Raw genomic sequence first — 13,982 nt, 5'->3', positions numbered from 1 at the left:
ATGATAAAACTTTGAAAGATTTTGCAGAGGGACTGGGCAGTGTCAGCTAATGTAGTTTGTACAGGTCTTGATCAGATTTTGGCTTTTGGTAATTAACCCAGGGGAGAATCTGCAAAAAGGGAGGTTTTTGCAGGGGACTGGTAGAATTTTATATCCCTGGATCGAAAAGGTATGGATCAAAAAGTCTTATGTTCAAACTCAATCATAAGTGATTTATACTCTTCAGCTTCAGGGCAAACAAAATTAGAGCAAGATCCAAAGCCATTTCATGGACCCCGCACAAGAAGGCTTTCTGTCCATTGGCATTCTCAGCAGAGAAATGCTGAGCTTTCTCAGAAGCCAAAGCCAAGGGGATTTACCAGCAGCTGGTCAGAGAGCATCACCCATGCCAGAGGATGCCAGTCTCAGAACTCCAAGATTGGGAAACCCCAGGAAGCACAAAAAAGCCTCACAAGAAAGAAGCTGAGTGACAATTAAGCTCTGACACCAAATGATAAAAGTTCTAGCACTTAAAAGTATGGCCTTTCCCCCAGTCTCTTGAGACCAGCTACAGAAGTGTCAGAACCATACTGACAACCGTACATGAATTTATTTTAACTTTGGAGTTTGAATAAGGTTTAGGCAAAAACAAGTTTACACTGTTCTATCAACTCTCCAAACAATTAACAATAGGTTGAGTATTCGGTTGTAATAGTTCATAAGAAAATAAGATTATTGTCCATGAATTTTTAGTATGAACCAAGGAGATCCTGCTTTAGGTAAGATGATTCATTTAAAGGAGCACACTAATAACTCGTAGCCCCATCCACTTTCCCCCCAGAATATGTATCCGATTTTAGAATCCAAGATGGAACTTCCTTGAAAAAAGATTCATCTTAATTCTAACATGTTGCTGGTGCTATCTTGATGGGTAAGGCAATCCCGGAAGCAAAATCAGGAAACTGGAAAGTCTTCCTCATTTAACAGTGAAACCACATTAGGGTACACCTGGTTGTCCTTTGAGTCGATGGTGCTTACTCTACCTAGAACTCACAGCCATGGGGTCATCCTGTGGAACTCTAGCCTTGTATGCCCAAACTCTCCATGATTCATGTAGTGCTCTTCAGATACCTATCCTGGTTTCTATGGTGATCTTGTAGACCAAAAACTATAAAAGCAGCACAATTATTGCCACCTTTGAAAAGCCAACGTGGAGGGGATAGAGATGATGGTGACTCAGGTCATCAAAGGGAACAGGGTTTCACATATTTGACGATAAAGCATTTGTCTCTTACCAACACACTTTTTTGTTCTTAGTAGAAGAAAATCTTTTTGTGTTTTTTCTCTTGCATCTTTTTTTTTTCCATTTTCATTTTACATATAAGCACTATTGAAATCAGTACTGCTTCCCACATCCTTGTCACTTCATAGGGAAGGCCTGATTCAAACTGTGAAACTTGGGTTTATAACAATCAAATTTGGATGTTCCACATTTTAAATGATTCGTGGGGTTGAAAGAATTAAAGAATTGATTCTAAACCAAACTACTTTTCACCTAAGATTATCTTTTAAAAAGTGAAGTCTACTAGGGAAATGCAGTGAATCATTGCAGTATTTTGACACTTAATGGCAGCTTTTTAAGTTACATCAATGTCTTGATTTTTTTCCCATTTCTGTAGTTTTCCCCGTTCTTTAGAAAGTGATGTGCATTGTTAATAGTCTTTTATATTTTGCAGTACTTGAAACTTTCCCAAATTGTTCTCTCATTTTGTCCTTTATAACCACCCTATGAAGGCAGTGAAACATTTCACTTCTGCTGAATTACAAATATGAAACAGTGGGGGGAGGGGCTGTGTCACTGGTGGAAAAAAACACAAAATCACTTGTAAGTCCAGCCAGAATTGTAACCCGAGTTTTCTCTCCAGAGGTTTTTGCATCCTTAATTATTTTTCCCCTTTTCTTTTTCATTTGTTGAGTTTTTTTTTCTCAAACTTTACCAGACTTACCCTTTTATTTTCCCAAGATAAACAGCCCTCACTGCCCTTGAAAATGTGCCTGTGTTGGAAAGATAAAAATAATTTGGGATGGAGAGAATTGAGCAGGAAAGTATATTGGTAATTTATGCTAAATGATCAAAAAGTTAATTACCTTTAAAGTTTCAATTCATTGTTATGCAAGTAATTGTGTTCTCAAAGAACTTTTCTAATTGGTTACCCAATTTTTTTTCAAAAGTGCAATTTTGAATTGGTTTTCCTGATGTGTAAGGTGGGAAATAGCGATAATTTTTTAAGTGGCATGGTTTTCATCTATTGTACTTACCTTTTTTTTTTTTAAATCTCTTTTTGTTTCTTTGTCTGAATATACTTTACTGCTTTTTACAAATAGAAATCAAGGCAGGTAAGAGTTAAGCCATTTTTCCAAAGAGTCCCCATTCATCACTGTTCTTAGCTCTAACAGTGGTGAACCTCTATTTCTGAAGCACATTACACAGAGCTGTGCTTTTATTTACATCCCACCCATGATTACTTAGTTTAAAATGTAGTCAATTTGGGGGTGCCTGGGTGGCTCAGTTGGTTAAGCGACTGCCTTCAGCTCAGGTCATGATTCTGGAATCCCGGGATCGAGTCCCGCATCGGGTTCCCTGCTCAGCGGGGAGTCTGCTTCTCCCTCTGACCCTCTGTCTCATGCTCTGTCTCACTCTCTCTCAAATAAATAAATAAAATCTTTAAAAAAAATAAAATGTAGTCAAGTTTTAGGCACGTAGATTTTTGTTTCAGTGTTCATATTGTAGGGTGTCCTTAAAATACATACTAAGAGTATGAAATTTTACTTTGCTGGTAGACTGAAAATTACAGTTTTAGACTGCATATCATCAGAAAGGCATCTGAAGTTAAAACTTAAAAAGGGGTGTTTTGGTGTTCTCCCTTTTATTGTGTTGTCTGTCTTTTTACTCTAGCTGTTTCAGCAACTCAGGTCTAAAGGAGGTTTCCAGGGCAGTGTTGTGTATGTACGCAGCTTAAGGGAAGTATAGTAGACAAATGAACGGAATAGTATTCCCTTAGCTTTAATGAATTCATGAACAAAACAGCGATTCCCACCAGAACCTTTCCAAATAACTTCTTGCTTCAGTCAATAAGGATTCGGTACATAGTAACAGCAGTTTAATTTCTGAGCCATGTGGTGTTTATTTGTCCCTAAAATGAAACAGGCAAGTTGACATAATAGACCCACGCACCACAAAGCGGCTTAGTCTCCATTCAGGCCCTGCCTGTGTGGTTGGTTCTCTGCGATCTTGCACTTGTGTCTAAGCCCCCTCCCTGGTCACCGAGTGGTGATGGTCACCAGCTCTTGAAAGAAGTCATCATCAGGCTGCGGAAACCCAGGTTTGCACAGTCATTTGCATCACTGAGCTGTGTGTGGACCTGATAGTTGTTTTGTCTGTTTTTATACTTCAGGCAATTTTGTTTTCATGTTTCTCCCCATCTCCCCCTGCCCACCGCCCACCCTCACCCTCTAGACCATGGTCCCGTTCATCATTCTGTTCCTTGGAACCGTTGCCTAAGTACATTACCTTAAACAGAAATGGCACTGCCCTTCTACCACCTAGTTCCTGCCTGTATGCCTAGCGCCCACTCACTGTCCTGCTCTTGAAGCTGTTGTGATAATCACTACCTTGTACTTGCCTTATAATTCATCTACCACTTCATCCCTCTAGCAGGCTTTCCCTTGCTTTCTTCCTTTCTCTCCTGGCTAACTCTTACTGAAGATTCTAGACTTGTCTTAGGCATCCCTTCTGCCAAGAAGTCTTCCCAGAGCTTTTTTTTGGTCATTATCTCTGTCTCTCCCTTAAATTTTTTCAAAAATAGCTTTCTAGAGATGCGATTCTCATGCCATACACTTTGCTCACTTAAAACAGACAAGCCAGTGGTTATTAGTATATTCATAGATATGTGCAATCATCAGCACAGTCATTTTTAAGAGCTTTTCATCACCTTAGAAAGAAACCCTATACCCTTTAGCTCTCACCTCCCTATACCTTAGCTCCCTTCCAAGCCCCAAGGAACCACACTAACTTACTGTTTCTATAGATTTTCTTTTTCTGGACTTTCATAAGAATAGCATTATTTAATATATAGAATTTATGTTCTATATATTAGTAGAAGTTTCTATGTATTAGTAGAAGATTTATATTCTATATATTAGTAAAAGATTTATATTCTATATATTAGTAGAAGATTGGCTTCTTCTACTTAGTGTATTTTCAAGGTTCATCCAAGTTGCAACATGTATCAGTTCTGCATTCCTTTTTCTGGCCTAGTAATATTCCACCAAATGGTTATAGCACATCATATTTATCTGTTCATCTGCTGATGGGTATTGGAGTTGTTTCCACCTTTTGGCCCTTATGAGTAATGCTCCTATGGACATTCATGGACAAGTTTTTGTGTAGACATATGTTTTTATTTCTCTTGGATTTTTATCTAGAAGTAGAATTACTGGATCATGTGGTAACTCATTTTAATGATCTGAGGAACTACCAGCTTGTTCCAAAGCAGCTGCACCTTTTTACATTCCCATTAGCAGTGTATGAAGTTTCTAATTTCTTGACGTGTTTGCAATTCTTGTTATTATCCGTCTTTTTGATTCTAGCCATCCTAGTAGGTGTGAAGTTGTGGTTTTATCTCCTTTTGATTTTTTGTTTGTTTTCTCAGCACCCACACATTGCTGTCCAGGATGCAGTGGACACTCAAATGTTGACTGGACTTGATTGAATGTGTTATAAGAGCTGTCATTTCATTTTTTATTTCAGCAAGTGCCCAGCAGGCACCTGTGATGGATGTACATTCTATTTTCTGTGGGAGAGTGCTGAAGCTTGCCCTCTGTGCACAGAGCATGACTTCCATGAGATTGAGGGAGCATGTAAGAGAGGATTTCAGGTAAGGGGAAAATCCATCTAAGCAGAGCTATGTGATTAAAGAGAAATTGATTAGTCTGGCATCACTTAGATCACAGAAACTCAGGTTCAAAACCATGGCTAAAGCTTATATTTAACTTAATGTTACATTAATATGCATTTAAAATCAAGTTTGGTAGGTGAACTCCCACATGCTGGGGTAGCTCAACGTGTGCACTGGCATGGGGGAAAATAAATTGTGCAAGGAGTTGTAGGCTATGGATATTTACCTGGATTATAAAGGAATGGTATCATTAAACCAAGATGTGATTTATATAATGCCCTTATAGGTATAATTAAGATGGGGATGGTATAAATGATTCACTAAAGCATACCTAAAGAGTAAAGCATGTATCTTAACATCAGGTCTATCCCATCCTGATGACAGTTTTCAGAAATCTCATCAGAATCTGATTCTCTGATGCCAGTTCCCCAATAAGGTTACCCCCAGCAGTGGTTACAGTTGATGTATTTCCCTTGTCATTAAATTTTTTCGAAAATGTGATTTTTGGTTACTGACAAATATTCTATTATATATATTTTGGGATTTAATAACTCCCCTATTGGACCTTTGAGAAAAATTTAAGACATCCTTTTTGTAAATAACTCTGTTATGAACTTCCTTGTTGGAAATGTGATTATTTCCTTAGATTTTATTATGAGAAAAAGATTAGTTGGATCTAAGGAGATGGACATTTTTAAGATTCTTGAGACATGGTACTGACTTGCTTTGGCAGTATCATTTTGCCCTTCTACTAGGAGTGTCTGAGAGTGCCTAGCTCACTGTACTAGCTTTGAGGAATGCCATTTGAAAAACACAAACTTTTCTTCCTTCAAGATGACTTCCTACTTCAACCTCTCTGAATTTTATTGAAATGACAAGAAAAAAAACACACATGATAATAAGTCACTGCTAGTGGTGGTAACCTTAGTGGGGAATTGGCATCAGAGAATCAGATTCTGATGGGTTTTCTGAAAACTGGGATGCGGATGGAATAGGTCTGACGTTCAGGTTGCCTGGAGTGGGGAGCATGCTAGAAGGCTTGTGGCAAGAAGGGTTCAGAGCGGGAGCACTATTCTGTCTGGGAAAGTCTGGAGGAGCATGTCATTGGCAGGTCGGAGGGCAGGAGTACAAGAAGAAGTCCGAATGCCCTACCTCATCTCCTGCATTTAGAGTGTTAGTAGCCTTTACCTCTAGGGAAAAAACAGAGAACTCTTCTCTACATAGGGATTTTTCAAACTTTAATGACAATGAACCTATAGTAAGAAATACATTGTACAGCAAAGCTGGTGTACACAGACACCCTCGCAGACACGTAGCAATCCGCCTAAAAATGAAATTAAATTTCATGGAACAATACTTATTTGCACATTTTATGATAAAGTCTAAGCATAAAGGTAATATAAAATGTGTTGTCATGAAATAATTGAGTACAAAACAGGAAAAGTTCCCAAATGGACAACACGAAAACAAAAATGAGCGGAGTTTTATTTCATTCATCAGGTGTGCTTGCCTCTGGATAGCTCCTTACGGTTGAGAGCGCACACAGACAGTGCTGCTCATGCATCTTGTGCACTGGTGAGCCAGTTTCTTGTTAACATTTTTAAGTGGGCCAAGGGTGAAAGTTCTTGGCCTTCAAAAAAACATGGTTTCTTTTTAGTCCTCGTAATAATAACGATACATATTTTATGTCTCACGGTCAAAATTCTTTATTGTTTCTCTAAAATGATGACACCCTTATCATTTTTTTGAAAGAATAAAGGAGAAACGGATGCATTCCCTTCTTTGTCCACCACATTCAACTCAAGGGCTTTGAAAAGTCAGATGACCTTTTATGTAAACATTCTCTAATATTCAACATTTCTCTTTTCGAAGATAATGATGAGAAGGTTAAGACCATGAGGTTGCAATAATCTCTCTAATTTCATTTAAATTCTATTGAAAAAATCCTGTTCAGCATGTTATAAGAATATTTGGAACAGATAGTTACAAGGTGATTCTTTTTAAATACTTGTTTTTGCCTTAAAAATAATCTTTAGGAACATTTTGATGTGTTTGTCATATTGAAATATATAATTTCCCTCCTATAGTCCTAAATGTAACTTGAGAAATAGTTAAGTATACATTTCTGTTATACTTAGATACTGATTTTGAAAATATTTGCCAAATGAGATCAGGCTTCAATTAAAAAAAATATAAATTCCATTCCAAAGCTCATGCGCCTTGCTTAGTGTATTTGGTTGCAACGGCAAAACAAATGGGTATGACCCAGTAAGGGGGTGTTTACTTCCAGTCTCTGAATAAAATATTTTAAAAAGTCTGCTCTTTAGTGAGCTTTATGTAGTGCAAATGACAGCTTTCACTGTTTTCCATTACAATTGACCTTATCCCATGGGGGATATGTGCCAAGACCCCCAGTGAATGCCTGAAACCATGGATATACTGAACACTATGTATACTTTGTAGTTCCTTTTACATACATATACACATACCTATGATGAAGTTTAATGTCTAAATTAGGCACAGTAAGAGATTAACAACTGATAATAAAATAGAACAATCATAACAGTATACAGTAACAAAAGTAATGTGAATGTGGTCTCTCTCTCAAAATATCTTTTTGTCCTGTGCTCACCCTTGTGATGAAGTGAGCTGATAAAATGCCTACATGTTGAGATCAAGTGAAGGGAATGACGTAGACATGTGACAGAGAATTAGGGCACTCTTGACTTTCTGATGATAAATCAGGAGGGTCATCTGCTTCCTAACTGAACCCATAGAAAGTCAAACTGAAGATAAGGGGGGGCCTACGGTAGGTTCATGTGCAAGGGTAGATTTCTTTTGATGCCAAAACCTCATGAGAGAGAAAATACAGTGATTGCCAAATATCGCTCTGGGTATCATTTAATTTTTTAATAATTGCACTGTGTTTCCTGCTCTATCATTTACAGGTTTTCTCTCTGTATTGACTAAGAGTATATTTTCCCAATTCTGTAAATGTATCTAATCCAGGTGTGTATGAAGTTAAATTTACACACTACAACAAGTCCTCCACAGAGAGGGTTGTAAACTGAGAGAGTGGCACAACTTGTGGGGAAAGTGCTTTTATCAAATTGGATCTTAGAAATCTATATCAGCTTCTCAGTATGTAGTAAGCATTACTTCTAAATGCCATGCAGTCGTAAAGATTTGAAGAGATACTGTGTTATCACTGAGAGGGATGTTTTTAAGCTTATCAGATTTATCCTGTTCACAAAATATCTCAGCATACTGGAAGAATACGTTTTTCAGCAGCGGAGTCAGCCATTTTCTCCTTTGCCAATGACACGTGACCGGATGAAGGGATAAGCCATTCTGATCAATAGTTATGGAATGACTGAGAGATTTTGGCCAATGGCTTAATCTTTTTTTTTTTTTCTTGAACAATTTGAGGAGCTTATGTAAAAGTTAAGTATCCTGGGTTTACAAGTATCTTTTTAGTTTGAAGTTTTAACGTTTTGTTTATGACTGTCATTAGACATTAGAGCTTTGCCATTTTCACTGGGTGTTACACATTTATGAAACCATATAAAGTATTGCACGGTCTTTTTTTTTTAAGATTTTATTTATTTATTTGACAGAGAGAGAGAGACAGTGAGAGAAGGAACACAAGCAGGGGGAGTGGGAGAGGGAGAAGAAGACTTCCCGTTGAGCAGGGAGCCCCATGCGGTGCTCAATCCCAGGACCCTGGGATCATGACCCCAGTCGAAGGCAGATGCTTAATGACTGATCCATCCAGGCATCCCTGCATGGCCTTTTTTTTTTTTTTTTTGTTAGAACGCATTCAGATGAAGCCAACATGTGCTGATTTAGAGTTAATGTTTTTCTCTCTATTGTCATTATTTACACTGAGAGATGTAGCATTTGTATTTGAACATGCCCCTCATTTCTCATCTCATTCTTATAAAAATAATGTGACCCATTTTAAAATTAATTACATTAAATTTAATGAAAATGTACAGTTGTCATGTGGTAAAAAAAAAAATTGCAATTACTAATGTCCTTTCCAAAAAACATGATGAGAATTCTTATCCAAAACTTGGTTGAAACTTTTCCTTAAAGTAAATACCATTCTCCTGTACTTCATGTTTAACTGCAGAAATGTGTGTACCTGTACAATAAAATGACACATTATGGTGTTATCCTTCTGATATTAAAGTGACTATCAGACACCAGAAAATTTAATCAGACACAATGATCAAAAAATTGAGTCTTCCATGTCATTTAATGTCACTGGATATAATCATCATATAAATTGCTACTGGTCATCGTATTTGTTGAACTATAAAAGGAAGCATGCACTGCACTCTAATTTTCGTTTCTGGTTAGTGTTATTTGATCTATTTATTTGGAAAAAAATCATGGTTGATATTCAGTATATTGATTTTATTTTATTTACTTTTTATTTTTTTAATTTTTTAAAAAGACTTTATGTATTAGAGAGAGAGAGAAAGAGAGAGAGAGAGCACAAGCCCAGAGAGCGGCAGGCAGAGGGAGAGGGAGAAGCAGACTCCCCGCTGAGCAGGGAGCCCGATGCAGGACTCGATCCCAGGACCCTGGGATCATGACCTGAGCTGAAGGCAGATGCTTAACCAGCTGAGCCACCCAGGCGCCCCGTATTTTGATTTCATTATTTCCTAGTTAGTTGCAACTTGCAGTTTGTAAAACATTGCCCTAACAACCCTGAGTCATCTGCTTTGGGAGGACAAGAATAAGGACCTACTGTAGGCAGTGATGACCCAGAATAATGCATGGGAAATAAGTGTGCAGCCTGCCCTACCACCACTTACCCAAGCCTACCCGTCATGGTGTGCCTGCCTATCTTGGGTCCAGGGTTTGCTCTTCTTCTCAGGGGAGAAGCTTGGTGGAGGAAATGGACCTACATCATGGGTAGGTGAAACGCATTCTATATTAAACAACCTAAACTTTCAATTAAAAACATGACTAAGAAGTCAGGGATCATAAGAAATTTGAGGAAAAAAGCCCAAATGGTATGTCCAGACAGAGTCATTTTTATTCAACCTCCTCAGCATGGACCAAGCCTCCTGATCTGGCGATCCATGTTTTTATTAGGTTTTGTTGTGTTTTCGTTCATTATTTCCTTATTTCTTTTCTTTTTGGAGCTTCTTTTAGATGAATGCTGGATAATCCTCTATGCCTACTATGAATAAAGAGCGGAACTCTTCTCCTTCTGAATCTCTTTTCTTATGTCATCTATGTGTGTGTGTGCTTTTTTTTTAAAGGAAACCTTGTATGTATGGAATGAACCTAAATGGTGCATTAAAGGAATTTCTTTGCCTGAGAAAAAGTTGTCAACCTGTGAAACAGTTGACTTTTGGCTGAAAGTGGGAGCAGGAGTGGGAGCATTCACCGCGGTTTTGCTGGTGGCTCTAACTTGCTACTTCTGGAAAAAGAATCAGAAGTAAGTAATCTCATTGGAGTGACCATGTAAGAACTGAAGGATCTCTTTTGTTGTGAAAGTTTTAGACCTAATTATTATTACATCCTATAGTTTTTCTCAGAGAGACAAGAAACTGTTCCTACAAAGGAGTTAGAGGAAAAACCTTAAAGGAAACAGAAATGATTATTATTCTGCTAATAGATGATAGAATGTTAGAGGTGATTGAATTAGACCCATTTGTTACAAAATAGAGAAAAATGGAGGCTCTGGGTGCAGAGGTGAATGGGAGCAGAGCTGAGATCAGAGGTCAGGTTTTCTCTATTTTTCTTTTCATGACAACATTGTGTCTTCTAGCTCCAATATTTCTTTTTCAGTTTCTTGTGAAACAGACTAAGTATCTGGGCAAATATGCTCTTTATTTACTCAGGACCTCAGGAATCTAAGGTTGAATATTGAGCCTATTTCCTGAATATATATGAATCTGTTTATGAGATTTGATTCTTCTAAAATAATTTATATATCAGCAGAGCTCTGAAACTTCTATATTGTAATATCTCAAGGCCATTATAATATCCACGGTGGTGAGTAGGAAGAAATGAATTATATACAGAAACAAGACCAGGTCACTTACCTATTTGGTATTCTCATCCTTATGAACTAAACTATGGAAATTCATATAATGCCTGAGCTTCCAAATATTTATATATTAAGAAAATGCGTTCAGACTTCAAGATTTCTCTTTGTTTTTCAAAAGTTCTTCATAATTGGACCATTTAATCAATGTAAAATAACTGATAAGAGTTAACTATACTGCCACAATTCTCTGAAATCCTGGAAAAGATTCGTGTGTAGATGGTAGATTAATGAGAACACATAGTGCTTTGGCTATAGGTCAGGGACATTGGTTAGCAGAGCAACTATACTACAAGAGCATTTAACGACCTGATGTATGACCACCTAAAGTTAGTATTAATTTGCACTAAATAGCCACTTTATTTATTTACCACTTAGACTGGAGTACAAATATTCCAAATTAGTGATGACCACTAACTCAAAAGAGTGTGAACTCCCAGCGGCAGACAGTTGTGCTCTCATGGAAGGAGAAGACAATGAGGAAGAAGTTGTATATTCCAATAAACAGTCACTACTGGGAAAACTTAAATCCTTGGCAACAAAGGTGAGAGCAGAATTTTAACCTGGTATTACTGTGCATTTATTAACGACGGGCCAGAGTAAACTAATAGTAGCTTTCATGCAACGCTGTCATTTGGTCTGTCTCTCTCTCTCCATAGTATTTATCCAACAGAAATACTCTTAGAAGTACACAAGGATGTTGGAGAGGGTATTTGTTGTGGTGACTGCTGTGTATTGTGTAAGACTGATGAATCACAGACCTGTGCTCCTGAAACATAATACATTATATGTTAATAATAAAAAAAAGAGAAAAAAAAGTACACAAGGATATAAATATAAGAATATTCACCGCAGCATTGTTTCTGCCCATCCCCCTCTGGTTAACAGAGTAGAAACAACCTTACACACCATGAAGAAGGAGTAGATAAGAAATTTCCATATATCAAAGTAATGGAATCCTGTGCAACTATGCAGCTATTAGAAATGGACATATGTATGTCCATTGGTCCAAGATAAGTAAAGTAAAAACAACACACAGACTATTACATCTATTAAACATCCATTTATGTCAGTCTTTGCAAAGCAGACTATGAACAATGGCTGCTTTGGGGGAGTCTTGAACCAATGGGAGTCTTTAGTTTTTGAAGTAGTACATTTTTAGAATATTTGAATTTTTACAAAGATAATGTGTTTTCTAATATTAAAAATTTTAGGTTAAAAAAGATCTTATTCACTCGTTCTTTTCTTTTTTTTGTTTTTTTGTTTTGTAACATGGTTTTTTCACATAGAAAAAGTAAAAGTTATATAAGCTGTTGAGGTATTAAAGATAACTTATCAGATGCCATCACATTTGTCAGCTTTGAAACGATTACGGTATCCAAACAGATTAACAGTAAGCCTTAAATATTATTTGTAAACACATTTTATTGACATTCTTCACCATTGACTTAAAATATGAGAAATTACCAGTGTACCTACACTCAGCATTAAAAATAGAATGAAACAGAAGAATGTGTTTCAAATGATTTTCGGCAGGAGGGACAAGTGACAGAAGATTACATTTATTGAGCATGTTTTAGTAACTATTTCCTTTTGTTCTCCCAATTTAAGCACATAAATGCATTATAAGGGATAATTTAAAAACAAAATGAATAAGCCATATTCCCTTTCTAATGGTTATTTAATGGTTTTACGTTTTTTCACTGTGGTACTTTAGGAAGGATGTTTTTGTTTTGGAATAACAAATGTATAGTTAGTGTCAATAACTGAGATTTCACCCGACTTACAAGATAACAAACGAATCTGCCACTGTATCATGGACAATTTAGGAGACACAAGACTCCTGGTCAGAGACAAAGCACAGCTCAGTGCTCACAGCAGATGCCCTAGCCAGGGTATTAGCATTCATACCAGTTCCCCAAATCCCACTTTCCTCAGGGTTCTGTGGACAGGAACAGATGAAATTTGCACACTCAGTGGCTTGCATTACAGGAAAGGAACTCTAAGCTTTGGGAACCTGATTGTTTTAGAATGGTCAGGAATCATGCCAATCCTTTCCTCCAAAGAGAGATACTACTGTTACTGTACTAGACAGGTAGTGTGTGTGTTCATTGCTTCAGAGGGACACACCATCCTGCCATTTGCTCTGGAAAAATACAGTTCCTTAAGCTTCCAAGGCTGCTTTCTATACAAAAATCTTTAAAAAGATAATCTTGAACAAAGGGAAATCATTGTCTTGCTCATAAGATCTACAAAAATGCAAAAGAACCATGGAGAATTATCTCCTCAAAATATCCAAACCTAATTTCTGCACCATCTTGGCTCTGGTGAATTTTCCCACTAGTGTACCATGCTATCCACCCCTCTTTTAAATCTGTTTGACTGAGGCTAGGTTCAAATCTGGCACATTTACAGCATATATCATGTAAATAAAGCTACTACCATTAGGACCCGAAACAGCAAGATGAGATGAACCTGCATTATTAACCTCAAACGTATCCCCAGGGTCCCAGATCCAACTAGCTAAATAAATCCCATAAACCATGAGGGTCCACCTTAAAAAGCTAGAGAGTTTTAAGTCCTAGTACTGACTTTTCTACTCAGCCTGAGACCTTTCCATTGGCACTGAGATCTTTACTCCATAAGATTCATGTGGAAGAAGGTCAAAGATATTTTCAGAATTTTGCAGAACCCAATACTCCCACTTTTGTTTACGTGGCCATGGTAGGGGAACTTGGTGAGCAGTACACTCAACCAAGTGGTCCCTGTCTTTTGATCTAGGATGATGGCATTCCAGATACCCAAGATAGATGAGTGCCTCCACAGACCGTCTTGACCCTCGAGGGTGAAGTTGAGGGCAATTATATCATCCATAATGATGTTTGAACCATGAGTTGATGTTGACCTAAATGTCATCAGAGGCTGAGGTGGTGTCATGCCATACTCTAGCTAAAGTCAGGGACAAATTTTTTACC

General features: G+C 37.5%; 1 protein-coding gene across 2 annotated transcripts in view; it reads left to right on the top strand.

The window, feature by feature from the left end:
* Positions 1-13,982, top strand: part of ELAPOR2 (endosome-lysosome associated apoptosis and autophagy regulator family member 2) — a 186,066-nt gene that overhangs the window by 159,814 nt on the left and 12,270 nt on the right. For both annotated transcript variants that reach the window (XM_027574980.2, XM_027574981.1), the window contains exons 19-21: positions 4,790-4,916; positions 10,217-10,395; positions 11,386-11,551. In XM_027574980.2, coding sequence (XP_027430781.2) covers positions 4,790-4,916; positions 10,217-10,395; positions 11,386-11,551 — 472 coding nt within the window. The remainder of the gene's footprint in view (positions 1-4,789; positions 4,917-10,216; positions 10,396-11,385; positions 11,552-13,982) is intronic.

The sequence above is a fragment of the Zalophus californianus genome, chromosome 12, assembly GCF_009762305.2.
Source record: "Zalophus californianus isolate mZalCal1 chromosome 12, mZalCal1.pri.v2, whole genome shotgun sequence".
NCBI lineage: Eukaryota > Metazoa > Chordata > Mammalia > Carnivora > Otariidae > Zalophus > Zalophus californianus.
Note: the sequence above shows the minus strand (reverse complement) of the source record. Positions and strands in the feature narration are given on the sequence as shown.